At 46.1% G+C, this 18,550-nt stretch overlaps 1 protein-coding gene across 1 annotated transcript in view; it reads left to right on the forward strand.

The window, feature by feature from the left end:
- Positions 1 to 18,550, forward strand: part of DNAH9 (dynein axonemal heavy chain 9) — a 333,822-nt gene that overhangs the window by 133,344 nt on the left and 181,928 nt on the right. The window contains exons 32-35 of the mRNA XM_042917480.1: positions 10,489 to 10,699; positions 15,316 to 15,443; positions 17,212 to 17,320; positions 18,385 to 18,532. Of these exons, the coding sequence (XP_042773414.1) occupies positions 10,489 to 10,699; positions 15,316 to 15,443; positions 17,212 to 17,320; positions 18,385 to 18,532 (596 nt within the window). The remainder of the gene's footprint in view (positions 1 to 10,488; positions 10,700 to 15,315; positions 15,444 to 17,211; positions 17,321 to 18,384; positions 18,533 to 18,550) is intronic.

Here is an 18,550-nt window from a genome sequence, read left to right on the forward strand (position 1 = left end):
TCGCTCAACGCTTTTCTTGGATGATGGGTCGTCCTCAATCCAAAGGGTTGCCTTAGATGTACAAATATGTATCTACCCAGTAGGAATTCGTTTCAAGAGCTCTTTACTGGGGCACCCACCATGCAGAATGTGTGGTGGGGAACGCGAGGGAAGGACGGGGCCCTGCCATCAGAAGGCTCACGATCCGGCAGAGGAACACGAGCCGTTCCGCTGCTGCTGCGTGTGTTGTTTTCCCGTGAACTACTTCAGACGTGATTTCAGAGCAATGATGAAATTGGAAGTCATGCTGGTTCTTAGGCAGTTTTCCGAGCTTGTGAATGTTCTGAAGTGGTCAGGGGCAAGCTTTCTCACAATTAAAGGAAGAAAAACAAACAAACCCTGAGGGTGGCAGGCAGGATAATGTCTGCAGCCCAGTCCCCAGGATGTACGTTATGTTACATGGCAAGGGGAGATGAGGGCTGCAGGTGGAATGAAGGCTGCTAACGGGCTGACCTTAAGACGGGAGGATGATCATGGCTTACCTAGGTGGCCCTATATAATCGTGGTGGTCTTTAAGATTTAAGTTTATTTATTTTGAGAGAGAGAGAGAGAGAGAGATCGCACCAGTGGGGGAGGGGCAGAAAGAGAGAATCCCAAGCAGGTTCCACACTGTAGGCACACAACCCGATGCAGAGCTAGAACTCACCAACCATGAGATTGTGATCTGAGCTGAAACCAAGAGTCAGACACTTGACCAACTGGACCACCCGAGTGCCCCATGATGGTGGTTGTTGTAAGTGAAACAGGGACACTGGAGGACGTGTGTCCAGGTAACTCCATAGTTAAAATTCCACCAGCCATTACTGACTTTGAAGGTGGAGGAGGGGGCCACGCACCAGGAAATGCGGGAGGCGTCTAGATGCTGGAAAAGGCAAGAAATGGATGCTCCCATAGAAGGCCCCAGAAGGGACGGGCCCTGTCAACACCTTGTTGCCCCACTTTGTGAGACCCACTTTGGACTTCTGACCACCTAAGCTGTGAGATAATGACTTTGGGTTGTTTCAAGCCAATACTTTTGTGGTAATTTGTTAGAGCAGCAACAGAAAATGAGTCTGCTTACCAGTACGTATAGAGTTTCAGGGAAAAAAAATCTGAAACTTCAGGGAAAGTATAATAGGTTTCGAGGCCTTTGGAGCCATGGTGGTTTCTACTATTTTCTGGAGGATGCTCAGGACAGGTGAAGACATTTCTCTCCTTGCATTAAAACAGTGGATTAAAGAGAAAGGCTCTGTCTAGAACAGATCTTTAATCATGATTAAAATGGTCTTTATTAGAAGTGAGTGCGCCCATGACCTACCTCTTGGAAAAGGAAGCACACAGGTACCCCAGCTGGGGGACCCGGCTGGCCCAGTCTGTGGAGCCTGGAACTCCTGATCACAGGGTTGCAAGTTCGAGCCCCACACTGGGCATAGAGATTACTTTTTAAAAATCCTATTAAAAAAAAAATAGGGGCACCTGGCTGGCTCAGTCAGAGGAGCGTGTGACTCTTGATCTTGAGGTCGGGAGTTCGAGCCTCATGTTGGATGTAGAAATTACTAAGGAAAGTTGCACAATAAACTGTAAACTGTGGTTTATAAATAAAATATATAAATAATATAAAAACATTGAGAAAGATAGCGTGCAAGAGAGAGAAAAGATTGGCCAACATGAGGCAAGGAGCAAACGCTCTAGCGATTTAACTGTGCTAACATTTTTACTAGGATTAGGATGCATTGTCAAAATTTTTTGGGCTTTGGATACAAAGTTCTGCACTTTTTAAAAAAATGTTTTAACATTTATTTACTTTTGAGAGACAGAGACAGAATACAAGCAGGGAGGGGCAGAGAGAGAGAGGGAGACACAGAATCCGAAGCAGGCTCCAGGCTCTGAGCCATCAGCACAGAGCCCGACGTGGGGCTCAGACTCACAAACCATGAGATCATGACCTGAGCCGAAGTCGAATGCCCGCCCGACTGAGCCGCCCAGGCTCCCCTCTAAGTTCTGTCCCTTTTGACTGGTCCGCCCCAATCCCGTTTTTCCGTAAGTCTGTTATTTTTACTGAGCACCTTTGCAGACAGTCACGTTTTCAGGAGGCGTGACTGTTGTTTCAGTAGATGTATCTGCCCACAAGTACCTTGAATGTACCTTGAAGCAGGGTGTGACAGGTGCCACAAGAGAGGGTCCCAGGGTACAGGAGCATGGCTGGATTGTTTTCCTGTGCAGTGATATCTTTAGGAATTCTGTGAACGCTGCTTGAGAGCTCACAGGTGTCTTACTTTATGTATCACATCTGACCCTCCCCTGTCCCCCCTCCAACCACCGAGGCCGACGGAGCAGGTGAGATCCTTTACAGATGAGGAAGCTGGACGGCCATTACTTCTGCAGGATCTGCCACTGAGGGTTTCATGAGCGAGAACGTGCTCCCCCTTGAGGACGTTAATGGACTAGGGGGCCTTGTTCCTTCTATGCCCTGGGGCACCGTAAAAGCCTCCAGGAGGCTTTTCTAGCATGGAATACAATACAATTGGTTGAGATTAAGCCCCGGCGGCTGTATATAAATAGAATTGCAAATTGGTGTCTGCTCCCATCTCTGAGATTACATTTCACAGAGGAAAGCAAAACTTTACCTGGTCCTTCACAGCTGTGACTGTGTTTTGCCTGTCTGTCCCCACACCCAACCTCCCTCCTCCCAAGTGTGGCGGATAGACTTTTTCAAGGTAGAGGTGGGCTTGAAGGCCTTCCAGGTAGAAGAAAAGTGTCGGTGAAGGGCTAGACGGGGAAACACAGAGACGGTGTGAGCACTGGCAAGAAGTCCGGTGTCGCTAGGAAAAAGGTAGCGGGGCCCGGGAGGGAGCCGTAGGACTCGAAGGGTCATATGGCAACATGATATGGGGGGCCTTGAATGCCAGACCAAGGGCTTTCCTCGTAAGGGCTCCGATCCTCAGAGGGGAGGTAAATCCGACGAGGCGGCTGCTATGTAGGGCTCTGGGGCTCATGTCCCAGCATCAGAACTGTCCACAACTTCCTGGACGCTCTGCGAGTCTGCCGAGGCAACATGACCCTACTTTGCCACTTGCTACATTTTTTCCTACTCAGCTGGCCCCCGTTCTGCCCCTTCTTTCTCTCTCCTTTTTCATGATTGCTTTCTGCTCCTCTGATAAGACAGATTCTCCCTGTTAAAACATGCTGTCTCCCACCCACTTTTCGTCTGCGCCTTCCACCTGAACTCCTAAAAGTCAGTTCATCAGAGATACCTCGTGAGGCTCTGGATTGAGATGTCATCCTGAGATCCCCTGAAAAGCGATAGTATACGTTCTTTTTTTTTTTTTTTTTTTTTAAGAAAAAGGAATAAGGAGTGTGGAAACTAGAAGGAGATGGTTCCATCAGTTCCTGGAAACAGGATGAAAGCAGGTGGACAGATCACACAGGGCAGGAGGGGCTACAGGCCAGAATCCACCCCGAGGGGACCAGTCCACCCAAGCGGACCCCGGAGGGAAGCTCTGGGCTTGGAGTTGGTCGTGAAGGAGGGCAGGGGTGAGAAGAAGAACCAGCAACAGCCAAAGGGGGACCATTAAGTCTGTTTCCCTTATAATTTTGCCACCTGGTTCCCCACACTCTTCTCCCAGCTCTGCCTTCTAGTTCCAAATTCCCAAGAAGGCAGACCACATACAGCCAGGCATTTAACCCGCAGCCAGAAGGAAAAGTCTAAAGTAATCTAATTCTAGAGTAATCTAAATAAATCTAAAGTCTAAAGTAATCTAATAAACTCTTGGAGGGGGCGGCTATATCTGCTCTTGGGGTGTTGGTGTCCCAGTTTATGGCCTGTCTATTCCACTCGGGGCCCCTCAGCCTGAAGGCCAGTCACCTGCTTACTCACCTGCAAGGTCTATGGTCCACGTGTACATACATCCGCGAGCTCCCATCTCGGGAAGGCACCCCGAGCATATCCACCTGCCCAGCCTCCTTGAAAATGCAGGGCAGCGATCTTCATTTAAACTTGAGGCTCACCGGATGCTGGAGAAAGCCAACAGCACGAGAGACAAAGGCAAGCTGACAGACACCCCCCACACACGCACATGCTCATACCACACACACACACACACACACACACACACACACACACAGCAGCTGACTCCAGTGCAAGTAAGGAGGAGAACATTTTGAAAGTTCTAATTAGTATCCTTGAAGGAAATTAGGAAAATGATACCCATAAAAATGGAATGAGATGCTGTAAAAATAAATAAGTAAAAAGAACCATCAAAGAATTATAAAGAGCTCTTTGAAATGCGTAATTGTATCATTGATAACACAAAATTCAGTAAGGGGATTGGAAGGGGAAGTCAAGGAAATACCCCAGGAGGGAATTACGTATGGATGTGTGTAATTTTAAAAATGCATTTTTATATACATTTGTTTTTATTCAATATATGTTTTTTTTTAATTTTTTTTTTTTAAATTTTTTTTTTTTCAACGTTTTTTTTAATTTATTTTTGGGACAGAGAGAGACAGAGCATGAACGGGGGAGGGGCAGAGAGAGAGGGAGACACAGAATCGGTAACAGGCTCCAGGCTCCGAGCCATCAGCCCAGAGCCTGACGCGGGGCTCGAACTCACGGACCGCGAGATCGTGACCTGGCTGAAGTCGGGCGCTTAACCGACTGCGCCACCCAGGCGCCCCTGTTTTTTTTAAATTTTTTAAAAAATGGTTATTTATTTTTGAAGGAGAGAGAGACAGAGCATGAGCAGGGGAGGGGCAGAGAGAGGGGAAGACACAGAATCTGAAGCAGGCTCCAGGTTCCGAGCTGTCAGCACAGAGCCCGACGCGAAGCTCAAACTCACAGCCGTGAGATCATGACCTGAGCCGAAGTCAGATGCTTAACTGACTGAGCCACCCAGGCACCCCTCAATATATGTGTTTTATAAGGATAAGAGATACTTATGTCTTTATTTATGTAGATATAATGTGTGTATAACAATACAATAGATATGATGTACAAAGAGATCGAAAATGCAAGAGTCCGGATAACGGAGAAGATTGATCTAGGTTATGCAACGTGTGACCAATGGGAATTTTAGAAAGAACTTTCTAGAGCTGGAGAAACAGATGTTTGGTTTTGTTTGTATTTAAATTCCAGTTGAGGGGCACCTGGGTGGCTCAGTCAGGTGAGCATCCAACTTCGGCTCAGGTCATGATCTCACGGTGCGTGGGTTCGAGCCCCGTGTCGGGCTCTGTGCTGACAGCTCGGAGCCTGGAGCCTGCTTCAGATTCTGTGCCTCCCTCTCTTTCTGCCCCTTCCCTGCTCATGCTCTGTCTCTGTCTCTCCAAAATAAATGTTAAAAAAATTGTTTTTAATTCCAGTTGACATACAGTGTAATATTAGTCTCAGGTATACGACAATATATTGATTCAGCACTTCCCATACATCACCCGATGCTCATCACTAACGTGCCCCCCTTAACCCCCATCCCTGACTTCACCCATCCCCCCGGCCACCTCCCCGCTGGTAGCCATCAGTATGTTCTCTATAGCTAAGAGTCTGTTTCTTGATTTGTCTCCTTTTATTCCCTTTACTCATTTGTGTCTCAAATTCCACGTTTGAGTGAGATCATACGGTATTTGTCTTCCTCTGACTGACTTATTTCACTTAGTGTTATGTTCTCTAGCTCCGTCCACATCACTGCAAATGGCAAGATTTCATTCTTTTTTATGGCTGAGTAACATCCCATTGTATGTGTATACCACATCTTTATCCATTTCCTCCGTCAGTGGACATTCGGGTTGCTTCCATATCTTGGCCATTGTAAATAATGCTGCTATAGACATCGGGGTTATGCACCCTTTTGAATGGTACTTGAAGACATACTATGGAAAACTGAGGGTGAAAAATAATAACGCCATGGGTTTCAAAACATCAAGAATCAGAAAAAGAAACCTTAGCATTATAGCTGTCAGCAGACCTAGAAAGCAATCCATCCAAATCAGGGCAGGAAGTTCACAGTCTCCAACAAAAGACCTCAAAATGGATACGCTCAAGCAAGAATAGATCATCATGATGAAAGTTTATGCAATTTTATTAAACTTCTAAGGCAAATGTCTTTTATTTTAACAAAGAAAAAGGAAAGCAATTAGAACACCAAGAGAAAAAAGTCATGGTCTGAAACTTTTCTGAATATTTATTTATTTATTTTGAGAGAGAAGAGGCGGGGAGAGAATTCTAAGCAGGTCCCATGCTGTCAGCACAGAGCCCAACACGGGGTCAAACCAGGAGATCATGACCTGAGCCAAATCAAGAGTTGGATGCTTGAGTGACTGAGCCACCCAGGCATCCCCCAATTAAAAAAAATTTTTTTTAATGTTTTATTTTATTTTTGACAGAGACGGCATATTGGGGGAGGAGCAGAGAGAGAGAGGGAGACAGAGAATCCAAAGCAGGCTCCAGGCTCTGAGATGTCAACACAGAGCCCAACATGGGGTTCAAACCCAGAAACTGTGAGATCATGACCTGAGCCGAAGTCAGACGCCCAGACGCCTAACTGACTGAGCCACCCAGGCGCCCCCCCAATTTTTTTTTAAGTAAACAGAACCTGATATTGATCAACATATGGAGTGTAAGAAAAGAGTATCCATGGGTTAATGCTGAGAACATCATGTGTCAGGTCATGACACCAGGCTCATAGAGAACACAACACATTCCAGGCAACTACTTTCTTCTGCAATGAAAAATCTCTATGGCCATAAAAACACAAGTCATGATTGGTCTTCAACCCTTACAATCCCAGAAAATAGAGAAGGTCTAGATATATGGATAGAATGACATATAACTATTATCAAACATAGCAATGTAAGGGTATAATGCGTCTGGCTGAAGATAGGAGAGAAAGGGAAGGACAGGGATACTGTCAAAAGCTGATAGATTCATAATAGTTGGAGAATAGAAATGACCCATCCATCGGTTGATACACAGATAATCAAATTGTGACCCACCTACACAGCGGAATTTGATTCAACCATAAAGGAAGGAAGGGCCGGTATGCACCACGGCACAGATGAGCCTTGGAAACGTCATGAGTAAAAGAGGCCATCCACAAAATACCACATATTGTTCTAGATCTGTTTGTATGAAGTGCCCAGAATAGTCTATAGAGGCAGAATGTATATCAAAGGCTGCCGGAGCTGAGGTAGGAGTCAGAGGTAAGGAGGGGCTACTCATGGTAAGGTTTTTCCTTTTGGAGTGAAGAAAATGTCTTAATGGTGGTGACAGTTGTACGGTCCCGTGAATATGCTCGAAAGCATCGAACTGTACACTTTAAAAGGGTGAGTTTTATGGTACTTGAATTCTATCTCAATAACACTGTAGAAGTGAATAAAAAGAAGTGAATAGAACTAGAGAGTGATTGTAAGTCTTTCAGGATCAGGGAAGCAGTCAGAAGTTGTTCATGGGAAAAAGAAATGATGTAGGAATAGAAGACAGTCTCAGTTCGATAACCAGGGCTCCGTTTTCCCCTCCTTCATTTTTTTAATGCAATGCCCTCGGGCCAGTTTCATGCTTAAATCCTCCAAATGCTTTCTGTTGTACTTAGAATAAAATTCTGGGATGCCTGGGTGGCTTAGTTAAGTGTCCAACTTTGGCTCAGTTCACGATCTCACGGTTCATGGGTTCGAGCCCCGTATGGGGCTCTGTGCTGACAGCTCGGAGCCGGGAGCCTGCTTCGGACTCTGTGTCTCCCTGTTTTTCTGCCCCTCCCCCTCTCATTCTCTCCCTCTGTCTCTCTCTCTCTCTCAAAAAAAAACCTAAGCAAACAAAAAAAGAATAAAATTCCAAGTCCCCGTTCCTGCACATCTGACCTCTGCTTACCACTCTTACACTCTCCCCCACCCCACCTTTCTTTTCTGTTCCTTGAGCCCTCCAGGCTCACAGCTGAAACCTGAGGGTTTTGTACTCACTGTCCCCCTACCTGGAACATCGCCCAGAGATCTTCACGTGGCCAACTCTCTTGCCTGCATATATTAGCTTTAGATGGCAGCTCCCACAGGCCCTTCCCAACACTCTCCTTATCTGGAAAGATCCTGCGTTAAGTCCCTGAAGGACGCGAACGAGAGCCAGCATTGAGAATCCCCTTTTGGGTGCTTTTGGGCCCTGACTCAGAGTTCTAGCAACAGCTGGGGACAGAGGAGAGAAAAATATGGATTCCATGGAGAGCAAAACTCAGTATCTCAGTAAATCAGTCTGCCACAGTGGAAGCTAATCATCTTGCTCCCCAAACAGCCACTCATCCGCTACCTTTATAGTGAGCTCAGTAGTGCCGCTCTCCTCCTGATCCCCCAGAACTCATTTTAACACTGGTATCACTTAATTGTTTTAAAATAGACAAATTATGGGCTCCTGGGTGGCTCAGTCCATTAAGCATCTGACTCTCGATTTCGGCTCAGGTCACGATCCCAGGGTTGTGGGACTGAGCCCCGCGTCAGGCTCCGCACTGAGTGTAGAGGCTGCTTGAGATTCTCCCTCCCTCCCTCCCTGTCTCTCTCTTTTCCTTCTCCCTCCCTCTTCCTCTGTCTTCCTCTCTCCCTCTTCCTGTCTCCTTCTGCACCTCTCCCCTGCTTGTGCTCTCTCTGTCTCTCTCAAATTAAAAAAAAAAAAAATTAGAGCAATTACTTTTTATCATTTTTGAAAAACGGGAAATAAATAAAACGTATGGGGAAAAATCTTTGTATTGTTCCACTGTTGTGTCAATATCCAGTACATTACCTCTTCGGTTCACTTAACTCAGCCATTAAGGATCTTACAGTGCAAAATATAGTTGATCTAGAGGTGCCTGGGTGGCTCAGTCAGTTGAGTGTCCGACTTCAGTTCAGGTCATGATCTCACAGTTCATGAGATCAAGCCCCACATCAGGCTCCATGCTGACGGTGCAGAGCCTGCCTGGGATTCTCTCTCTCCCTCTTTCCCTGTCTCTCCCCTGCTCAATGTTCTCTCTGCCCCGCCCCCCTCTCAAAAATAAATACACTTAAAAAAAAATTTTTAATAAAATACGCTTGATCTATATTAAAGTTTGAACATCTTAGCCCAAGATGTATAAGACCTTTCACAATAGGGGCTGCCCGGCCCTTCCAACCATCCTTCCCATTTTCAGCAAATACTTGTTCAATGCTTGGTGTTTGCCAGATTCTCTGCTAGACACTGGAAGTAAAAAGATAAATTCATGGGGTGCCTGGGTGGCTCAGTCGGTTAAGCATCTAACTTCGGCTTAGGTCATGATCTCATGGTTTGTGAGTTCAAGCCCCGCGTCGGGCTCTGTGCTGACAGCTCAGAGCCTGGAGCCTGCTTCGGATTCTGGGTCTCCCTCTCTCTGTGCCCCTCCCTGCTCGCTCTCTCTCTCCCTCCCTCTTTCTCTCAAAAATAAACATTAAAAACTTTTTTAAAAAAAGATGAGAAATCCCTCCTAGCCTGCCTTCAATGGGCTTAGAATCTCATAGGGAGAGGAGTAACCCCTGCGGCACTGATGAGTACTAGAATGTAGGTACCTACAGGCTGGGGGACGTCCAGGTCTGGGCAGAAGCAGCAGGAGAAAGGAGAAGGTCTGAATCAAAAGTACCCTTGTCTTGAAAGGTGCAGACTCGGGAAAGAACATCGTTAAAGAATCCCAGTTGTCTCCTTGGAATGTGCGTGCTGGGGGGAGGGGAGATGGGCCGGAAGCTGACTTGGGCCCGTCTGCAAAAGGACCTCATCAGCCAGTCTGAGGATTTGGGGTTTCCTCACCAAAGCTCTGGAGAGCCACTAAAGGGACAGAGTGATGGCAGTGACGTGATCAGATTTTCATTCCAGGGGATGTACCCCCACAACGGTGTGGAAAGGCCAGGCTGGAGGCAAGCCAGAACAAGAGCCATAAGGGCTCCAGTGCCACCGTTGTCCCCAAGGGACTCCTTGACTCCAGGCTCATCAAAACATCTGGCCACCCACATCGTGCTCTGTCACACCACAAGCCTTTGTCTGTGCCCTTACCTCTGCTTGGAATATTCCCCCCACCCCCACTATTCATCTTCTTGGCAAACCCACCCCTGGAGCCCAATTCAAATCCCCCCTCCTCTGTGAAGCCTTTCTTGTTCCCTCTATCTGTACAAAATCAACTGTTTCTTCCTATCTGTTCCCTTGGCACTTCACAAATCCCTCGATCACGGCAAACCATTATGCTTCCCCATTAGCCTAGAAGCTCACGGAGGAGGGCAGGGACGTCCTCTCTGAACCTCCCTCCGCCTGCCCTGCTCTCCGGCACTTAGCTGGTGACTAATAATTATACGACTGAATGACGAACAAGTACGTTGCCCCCACACTTAGGACCCCTCGCTCGGATCCCTTCCTCTGTTGACATCGGGTCTCACCTTGGGGACCAGCCTGGCCCCACGGATGAGCGCTTGGGATGCAAGCGCAGAGGTTGGTCCCTTTGGCTGATAAACGTCGTGTCTCCCCAGGTGGCCCAGCTGGAGGAGCTCCTGGCAGTGCGGCACTCGGTGTTCGTGGTGGGCAACGCTGGGGCCGGCAAGTCTCAGGTGCTCAAATCCTTGCACAAGACCCATCAGATCATGAAGCGTCGCCCCGTCTGGGTGGACCTCAACCCCAAAGCAGTCACAAACGATGAGCTCTTTGGTGTCATCAATCCAGCTACCAGAGAGTGGAAGGATGGTAAGACCATGGGCAGGCTTGAGTCTACAGCCAGGGGCAAACTTCAGAGGGAAGGACGCTGGCCCGCTCTGTACGGAGTGGGAGAAGGAGGTGAAAAGAATCAGAGAAAGGAAGGCACTGATGTGGGCTCGGAGGGGAACCTCAGCCCTTGGGATAGTCTCTTTCCTTGGGGACCCTTCCAGCTGCTCCGTGAGAGAGGGCATCGAAAGAGGAGAGACGAGGCAGGCATTCTCAGCCAGGGTTCTGAGACTTTAGAGCACAAGTCGGAGTCCGCTCATTGCTTGGCAGGTGGAATGAATACGCGGGCGGGATGGGGAGGCCCGCAGCTCATTCCCCAAAATGCTGTAGCGTCTCACAGTGGACACCTGTTCCTATCGGCACAGCCCCAGGAGTGATGGGGAGACATCACTACAGAAGACGCCATTCATCACCACCGCGGGCGGGACCCAGAACCACGATCCCGTCTCTAGCGATTCAAAGGGTCCCAAATCCCAGTTCGCTTAGTACTAAGCCCGGGGTCGCCTTCTAAGATTTAAGAATCACTGGTAGATGCCAGAAGGAGGCACTGTCACTGGGAGAGAGCTGAAAAGAAAACTCTGAGCCCATAAGACCTCTTTGTAAAACCCACGTGGCTTCCAGAATGAGGACCTCTCAGCTCCCTCCTCCTGTCTCAATGTCTGACTGCATCATGGTCTGGCTGCCTGGATTCCTCTCGTTTAGGGCCCTCAGTCAGGGGCCTAGAACAAGGGGGTTTGATGGGCAACCTGTCCGATTTTTATTTCACTGACCCTTAATGAGGCTTAGCATTTTTTCCTCCTTACCGGCCTTAGTAATGGACTCTTGTGATTTTCTTTCCACTTACGATTTTCTTCTCCGCTTGTACGCATTCTTTATATGTCAGAGATATTACCCCTGTATCTGTTGGGTGCATTGCTAATGGTTTCTACCATTTGTCTACAGGCACTTCATGACATATTTACCATCCACTTTTTAAAAGACAAAATTTTGTCTGCCCATTCTTTTTAGCACCTGGGATTCCTGTTTGGTTTATTACGCTCTCTCATGCTCAGCAGTAGATACAGTATCATAAATGTGGTCCTAAACATTATTTTTACATGAACCTTTTTTTTTTATCTATCTGGAATTTATTTTGGAGCTTGGTGTGAGGTAAGATAGAGAATCAACTTTATTTTCTTCCAAATGGATAATTGAAAGTGGCAGGACCGCTCATTAAGCAAACCATCCTTTCTTCCTGAATGTAAATACCAGCCTGTTTTATACGCCGGGATCCGATTCTGAGTTTTCTATTCTGTCCACTCGTTATTTATCTAATCCTATACAAATTATGATTCTACTCCGTTCACAGTCATTTTAATGTTTGTTTGTTTATTTTGAGAAACAGCGGGGGAGGGGCAGAGAAAGAAAGAGAATTTCAAGCAGGCTCGGTGCTGTCATCACAGAGCCCTATGTGGGGCTCAAACTCACAAACTGTGAGATCATGCCCTGAGCTGAAACCAAGAGTCGGACGCTTAACTGACTGAGCCACCCAGGCACCCTTGTTCATAATCATTTTATAACATTTTAATGTCTGATGACATAAGTCTCCTCAATATTCTCTTGTAATTTTCTTGGCTGGTCCCAGGCACTTAGTATTCCGTATTAAATTTAAGCTCGCATAATATAATTCAGACTTTAAGCTCTGTGGGAATTTTAATTAAAATTTTATTAAACATACAGTATTCATCAAATCTGGAGACGTTGGCAAGGAAGATTTATAATAATCATAAATCTGTATTCATGAAAAAAGAACGTCCATGTAGATGGAAGGCAACATTTTAACATTTTCTAGGGAAGCTTGATAAAAATAGAAATGTGATAGATAACATTACTTTCTCTTGTTCAAAACTAGATAGATCCTGTAACAGAAAAATAAGCATACTCTGAGAGAAATTGAAAAAAATACGTCATCAAACTCAATATAACACCTAGTTTTAGAACATTGGCATCTTATAAGTAGAAAATATCCTGTTCTTGGTCGGTTCATGGGACATTTACAAAAATTTGAAGTTTAATTGGGTCCAGAAGAAACTGCAGTGAATGAAAAGTATCTGTTTCCAAGCCACATTGTCTGATAATAATGCAAGAGAAGTAGAAACAGACAACAAGAAAGTGGCCAAAAATAATTGTGCTGCTTACACATCAGGAGATGCTCACTTAACCCCTAGATGAAAGAAAAAAAAAAAATACATGGCATCCCTTCTCAGAAGCAGTAAAAAGAACATACAGAAAACAACAGGGTCATGTCTGAAACCAACAGACAGGAGCTCTAGACTTTTATTTTTGAAGGTGGTCTAGAAATGAAGGAAGTCAGTGTCTATCATAAGAAATTATTCAGACTGATAGACTGAAGCTGAAGAGAATGGGGAAGAAGAAACTTAATAAAGATACAATCTGAAATTAATGGGAAGGAACAAAGAAATTATAGGATAAATAAAACGTGCTTATGGATTCTTTGTAAAGACCAGAAGCCCGCTGTGAGCATGATTGATGGGAGGAAAAAGAGTAAAATGTAGCTGATTAAGAATTAGTAGCTGTAAGAGCAAATAAAGATTAAAATGGAAGAGATCACTTAATTATATGATACATGTTAGGAAAACTAGGAGAAAAATGATCCTTTAGCAAATTATAATATTAAGGAAGTTTACTCAACAGGAAACAGAAAACGAGTAAATGGGTGAAAAGGAAAATTTAAAAAGAGCGGGGAAAAAAAATTCCAAAATGATAAAAAAGGACACCTCTGAGTTCATTTTATAAAACCAGAATAACCTTGATATCAACCTTTATGTAGAACCAAAAACAGCCCAATTTCACTTACTAATATAGATTCAGGGGGCACCTGGGTGGCTTAGTTGGTTGAGCGTCCAACTCTTGATTTTGGCTCAGGTCATGATCCTAGCAGGGTCGTGGGATTGAGCCCTGTGTTGGGCTCCATGCTGAGCACGGAGCCTGTTTAAGATTCTCTCTCTCTCTCTCTCTCTCTCTCTCTCTCTCTCTCTGCCCTATCCCAACTCGCTCTATCAAAGTAAACAGGCGCTAAAAATTCAGTAGCTGTTCCTAATTTTTTTTTAATTTTTTTTAACGTTTATTTATTTTTGAGACAGAGACAGAGCATGAACGGGGGAGGGTCAGAGAGAGGGAGACACAGAATCTGAAACAGGCTCCAGGCTCTGAGCTGTCAGCACAGAGCCCGATGCGGGGCTCGAACTCACGGACCGCGAGAACATGATCTGAGCCGAAGTCGGCCGCTTAACCGACTTAGCCACCCAGGCGCCCCCCTAATTTAAGAATTCTAAGTAAAATAGGAATAGAAGGAAATCCCTTAAATATAATAAATCTAAATCTTTATCAATAAATCTTTAAAGCCAAAAGAGGGGACAAAGGCATTCTGAATGATGAGGAACTAAAGCCATTTCCATTAAAATCAGGGATAATACAGGGAGAACGATTACCAACCTTATTATTCAGCATGGCTTGGTGTGGGATTGTAGACAATGCAGTAAGACAAGAAAATGGAATAGATAGTATAAGTTAGAGGAAAGGAAAAAAATAATTATCTTGCTGATTATACAACTTTGTACCTAGAAAATTCAGGAGACATTTTGAAAAAAAAGAATCACTAAAATTAATATGAAAATTTACTAAAGGGGTGCCTGGGTGGCTCAGTCAGTTAAGCATCTGACTTCGGCTCAGGTCATGATCTCACAGTCTGTGGGTTTGAGCCCAGCATCGGGCTCTGTGCTGATGGCTCAGAGCCTGGCGCCTGCTTTGGATTCTGTGTCTCCCTCTCTCTCTGCCCCTCCCCTGCATGTGCTCTGTCTGTCTGTCTGTCTCTCTCTCTCTCTCTCTTTCAAAAAATAAAAAAAAATTTAAAAAATTTACTGAAGGTAACTAAGCATACAATAAATACATAGAATTCGATAGCTTTTCTCTGTGCTGGCTGAAAAGGGCAATACAGAAAAAAAAATGCCATTCACAATAGCAATAAAACTATGAATTATTTAGGAATACATTTAGCCAAAGAGGTGCATCGAATGAAAATACTGTAAAACTTTATGAAGGAACACGAAGAAACGTTGGAAGAAATGAAAAACACATACCACGTTATTGATTAGGAAAGCTTAATATCACGAAAATAGATTCTTTACAAATTAAGAGATAAATTTTGTGTGATGCCAGTTAGATTCACATTGGCCCTTCTCTCAAAGCCTGGGCTGTAATCACAAAGGATGAAACCTTACCTAAAAAGCTTTAAGGTAATTCTGTCATGTCCCAGTTGCCTATTGAAATGATTCTTAGGGCCCCTCGTCACCCAAGCCAGACCATCAGATTTTGTTTTCATTTTGCTCTTGTTCTTAAAAGTCAGACAGAAGCACAGAGAAAGGAGCATCTTAGCACTCACTATCAGATTTTCCATAGATCAAAATCCAAATCCAGTCCTGACCTGTCTCTTCCATTTACACCTTCTTCTGGGTGTTGTAGCCAAGAGGGAAAGGCTGTCTGACGAGAAATAGGACTGATGATGAGGTGGATGGTAAGCTGTCCGTACTTCCTTTCAGGACTCTTCTCTTCCATCATGCGGGAGCTTGCCAACATCACCCACGATGGGCCCAAGTGGATCTTACTGGATGGCGACATAGATCCAATGTGGATTGAGTCTCTGAACACCGTCATGGATGATAACAAGGTATCACGGGCGTAGGGAAATGCCCAGGCCATCCCTAATCATCCAGGAACCAGTCCCCCCGGGCCCATTTGGAAATCTCCATCCCCCACAAGTGCTGGCCCTGAGTAAGGAATTGCTACAGGGGTTGGTTTTTTTTTTCTTTAATTTTCCCCAGGTTTACTGAGATCTAATCAACATAGAACATTGTGTAAGTTTAAAGCGTGCAAGGTGCTGATTTGAAATATGTGTATATTGTAAAAATGATGGCCACCATAAGGTTAGTCAACGGCTTTATCACATAACTACCGGATGTATGCGTACTCACATGCTCACTGCATTTTTAGCATTGTTGTAACCGTCTTCACGATCTTCTGCATGTAGGTTAATTTAAAACTCAGAGCTGGAAGGAATCTGAAGTCATCTATTCAAATCTTCTTTCTTAAGTTTTTGCTCTCTTGTAAATAAGGACACTGAAGGTCAGAAACATTCCGAGCCTGTCGGGCGTCCTCCGTGGTGGCAAACCTTGATCCGTGGAGAGTATGTTTTATTTTTCGTAAACCAGGAAATCTCGTACCAATAAAGTGGTGGCTCCTGAATTTGTTCAGAAGGTACATTAGGGTTGGAAGCGTTGGGATGGTTTTGACATTTATAGAACCATTAAAATAAACGTGCGCTTGCCCGGAAGGACTACTTTACTTATTATTTTTTTTTTTAATTTTTTTTTTAACGTTTATTTATTTTTGAGACAGAGAGAGACAGAGCATGAACGGGGGAGGGTCAGAGAGAGGGAGACACAGAATCTGAAGCAGGCTCCAGGCTCTGAGCTGTCAGCACAGAGCCCGACGCGGGGCTCGAACTCACGGACCGCGAGATCATGACCTGAGCCGAAGTCAGCTGCTTAACCGACTGAGCCACCCAGGCGCCCCTTACTTATTTTTTATTGTAGTGCAGTTGACACACGATGTTACATGAGTTTCAGGTGCACGACATGGTGGCTGGACAGCCCTCTCCATTAGAGACAACACTACCACCATACGATGCTATCGCAGTGGCATTAGCTATATTCCCTGCGCTGTGCCTCTCATCCTGTAACTTACCTGTTCCATAGCTGAAAGCCTGTATCTCTCTCCCCTTCACCCCCTTTGCCCACCCTTCACCCCCCTTCGCTAGAGGGACTACTTTAAAAGAAATGGCAATTTCAATGAAGCCTAAGCTCTTCTCTTTTCATTTTTTAAAATTTTATTTATATATTTTGAGAAAGACAGAGACCACATGATCTGGGGAGGGGCAGAGAGAGAGAGAGAGAGAGAGAGAGAGGGAGAGAGAGAATCCCAAGCAGGCTCCACGCTCTCAGCTCAGAGCCCGATTTGGGGCTCAAACCCACAAAACTGTGAGATCATGACCTGAGCTGAAACCAAGAGTGAGACGCTCAACCAACTGAGCCACCCAGGAGCCCCTGAACTCTTTTCTTTTAATAACCTTGTTATTCCATATGGTCTAGCTCATTCAAATCATTGGCATCCATTTAAACTTTTTATAGAGCTGATTTTTTTTTTTGGATGCATTTACACACACAAGGATGGAGGTCACAGGGGGGGGCAATAGGAAAGGGGATAGAGGATTCTTGTAGAAAATTTAGAAAATACTTATCATAAAGAGGAAAATAATCATCCTTAATCCCTACCAGGAATACTCAGCCAAATCCAGAGACCCCCACCCCACCCCCCGACCCCAGCTGATCACGTGTCCTCACTCCTTCCTACCTTGGCGTGTCCCTCCCTGTTGCCAGGTGCTGACCCTGGCAAGCAACGAGAGGATCCCCCTGAGTCCCACAATGAGGCTGCTGTTTGAGATCAGCCACCTGCGCACGGCCACCCCAGCAACGGTCTCCAGAGCAGGTATCCCCCGGGAAACGAGAAAACCCGCAGAGCCGCGCCCTTGAACACAGGCGCCTCTGGCATCACGTGTGATGTGGCTGTCTCCCAAGGAAGGTCCGAACGGGAGCCACCCGTGCATCATGGGAAACTCTGACCTGATTCCCAGCCCGAGTCTGTGTCCACGAGGGTGGCCAGGCGCTCCCAGGCCGGGGCCATGGGATTTTCTTCATTCAGAGATGGGAAGGAAAGGGTCCCTGAGCTGGACAACTGTCCTGTGCACAGAAGTGCCTGGAACGAGGCTCCTTGTAGGCCAGTTCTAGCCTCCACGGCAGTGGTGACAACCCAGCATCGAAGTTCTCACTACTTCCTGGTGAGAAATGACAACTTCATACCTTAACTTAACCTCTGGCTCCACGGCCAAACTGATGGGCACAGACTGGGGCACAGGAGAGGGGATTTGATGTCTACTGTAACACCAGAGTTCCTTCCAGGAACCCGTGCTGAGGCTGTGAACGCGGGCAGGAGAATAGTCTCTCTCTGTATCTATTCATGTCCTAGGGCCGCTGTTATAAGTCACCGTGAACTCGATGGCTTCTAAGACAACAGACGTTGATTCCCTCCCTAGGGGAGAACCTGCCTTTGCTTCTTCCCGCTCAGGCTGGCGGCCCCATGCCTCCAACCCCCACCTCCATATCCACGCGTCCTTCTCCTCTGTGTGTGTCTTGTCTCTTCTGTCTCTTATAGGGACGCTTATAAATGTCCCACGCACATAATCTAAGATGATCCCGTCAGGAGATCCCTAATCACATGTGCAAAGGAAGGCCCTTTTGCTGAATAAGGTCACGTCCACAGGCTCCGGTTTCCTCCTGAGCCTGGACTTGGCCCTACGATCCTTGGCAACACTGCTTTCTCTCAGCTCTTCTCAGGCCATCGGGTAGTAACCCGTACCCTCTCAGACCTCGGCCAGGCCTCTGTTTCTTTGAAGTCCAGTCCTCTGTACGTTTTCTACACAGAGAAAGTAACCCCGTGGGCTGAGGAATATAGTGGCATTTATGGAAACGTAACCAAATTCTTGACGTTCCCAGGAATCCTGTACATCAATCCCACGGACCTGGGCTGGAACCCTCCCGTGAGTAGCTGGATTGACAGGAGGGAAGTCCAGACAGAGAGAGCCAACCTCACCATCCTGTTTGACAAGTACCTCCCGACCTGCTTAGACACACTCAGAACCAGGTAGGCTGGGAAACACGG

Source organism: Panthera leo, chromosome E1 (genome assembly GCF_018350215.1).
Source record: "Panthera leo isolate Ple1 chromosome E1, P.leo_Ple1_pat1.1, whole genome shotgun sequence".
Taxonomy (NCBI): Eukaryota; Metazoa; Chordata; class Mammalia; order Carnivora; family Felidae; genus Panthera; species Panthera leo.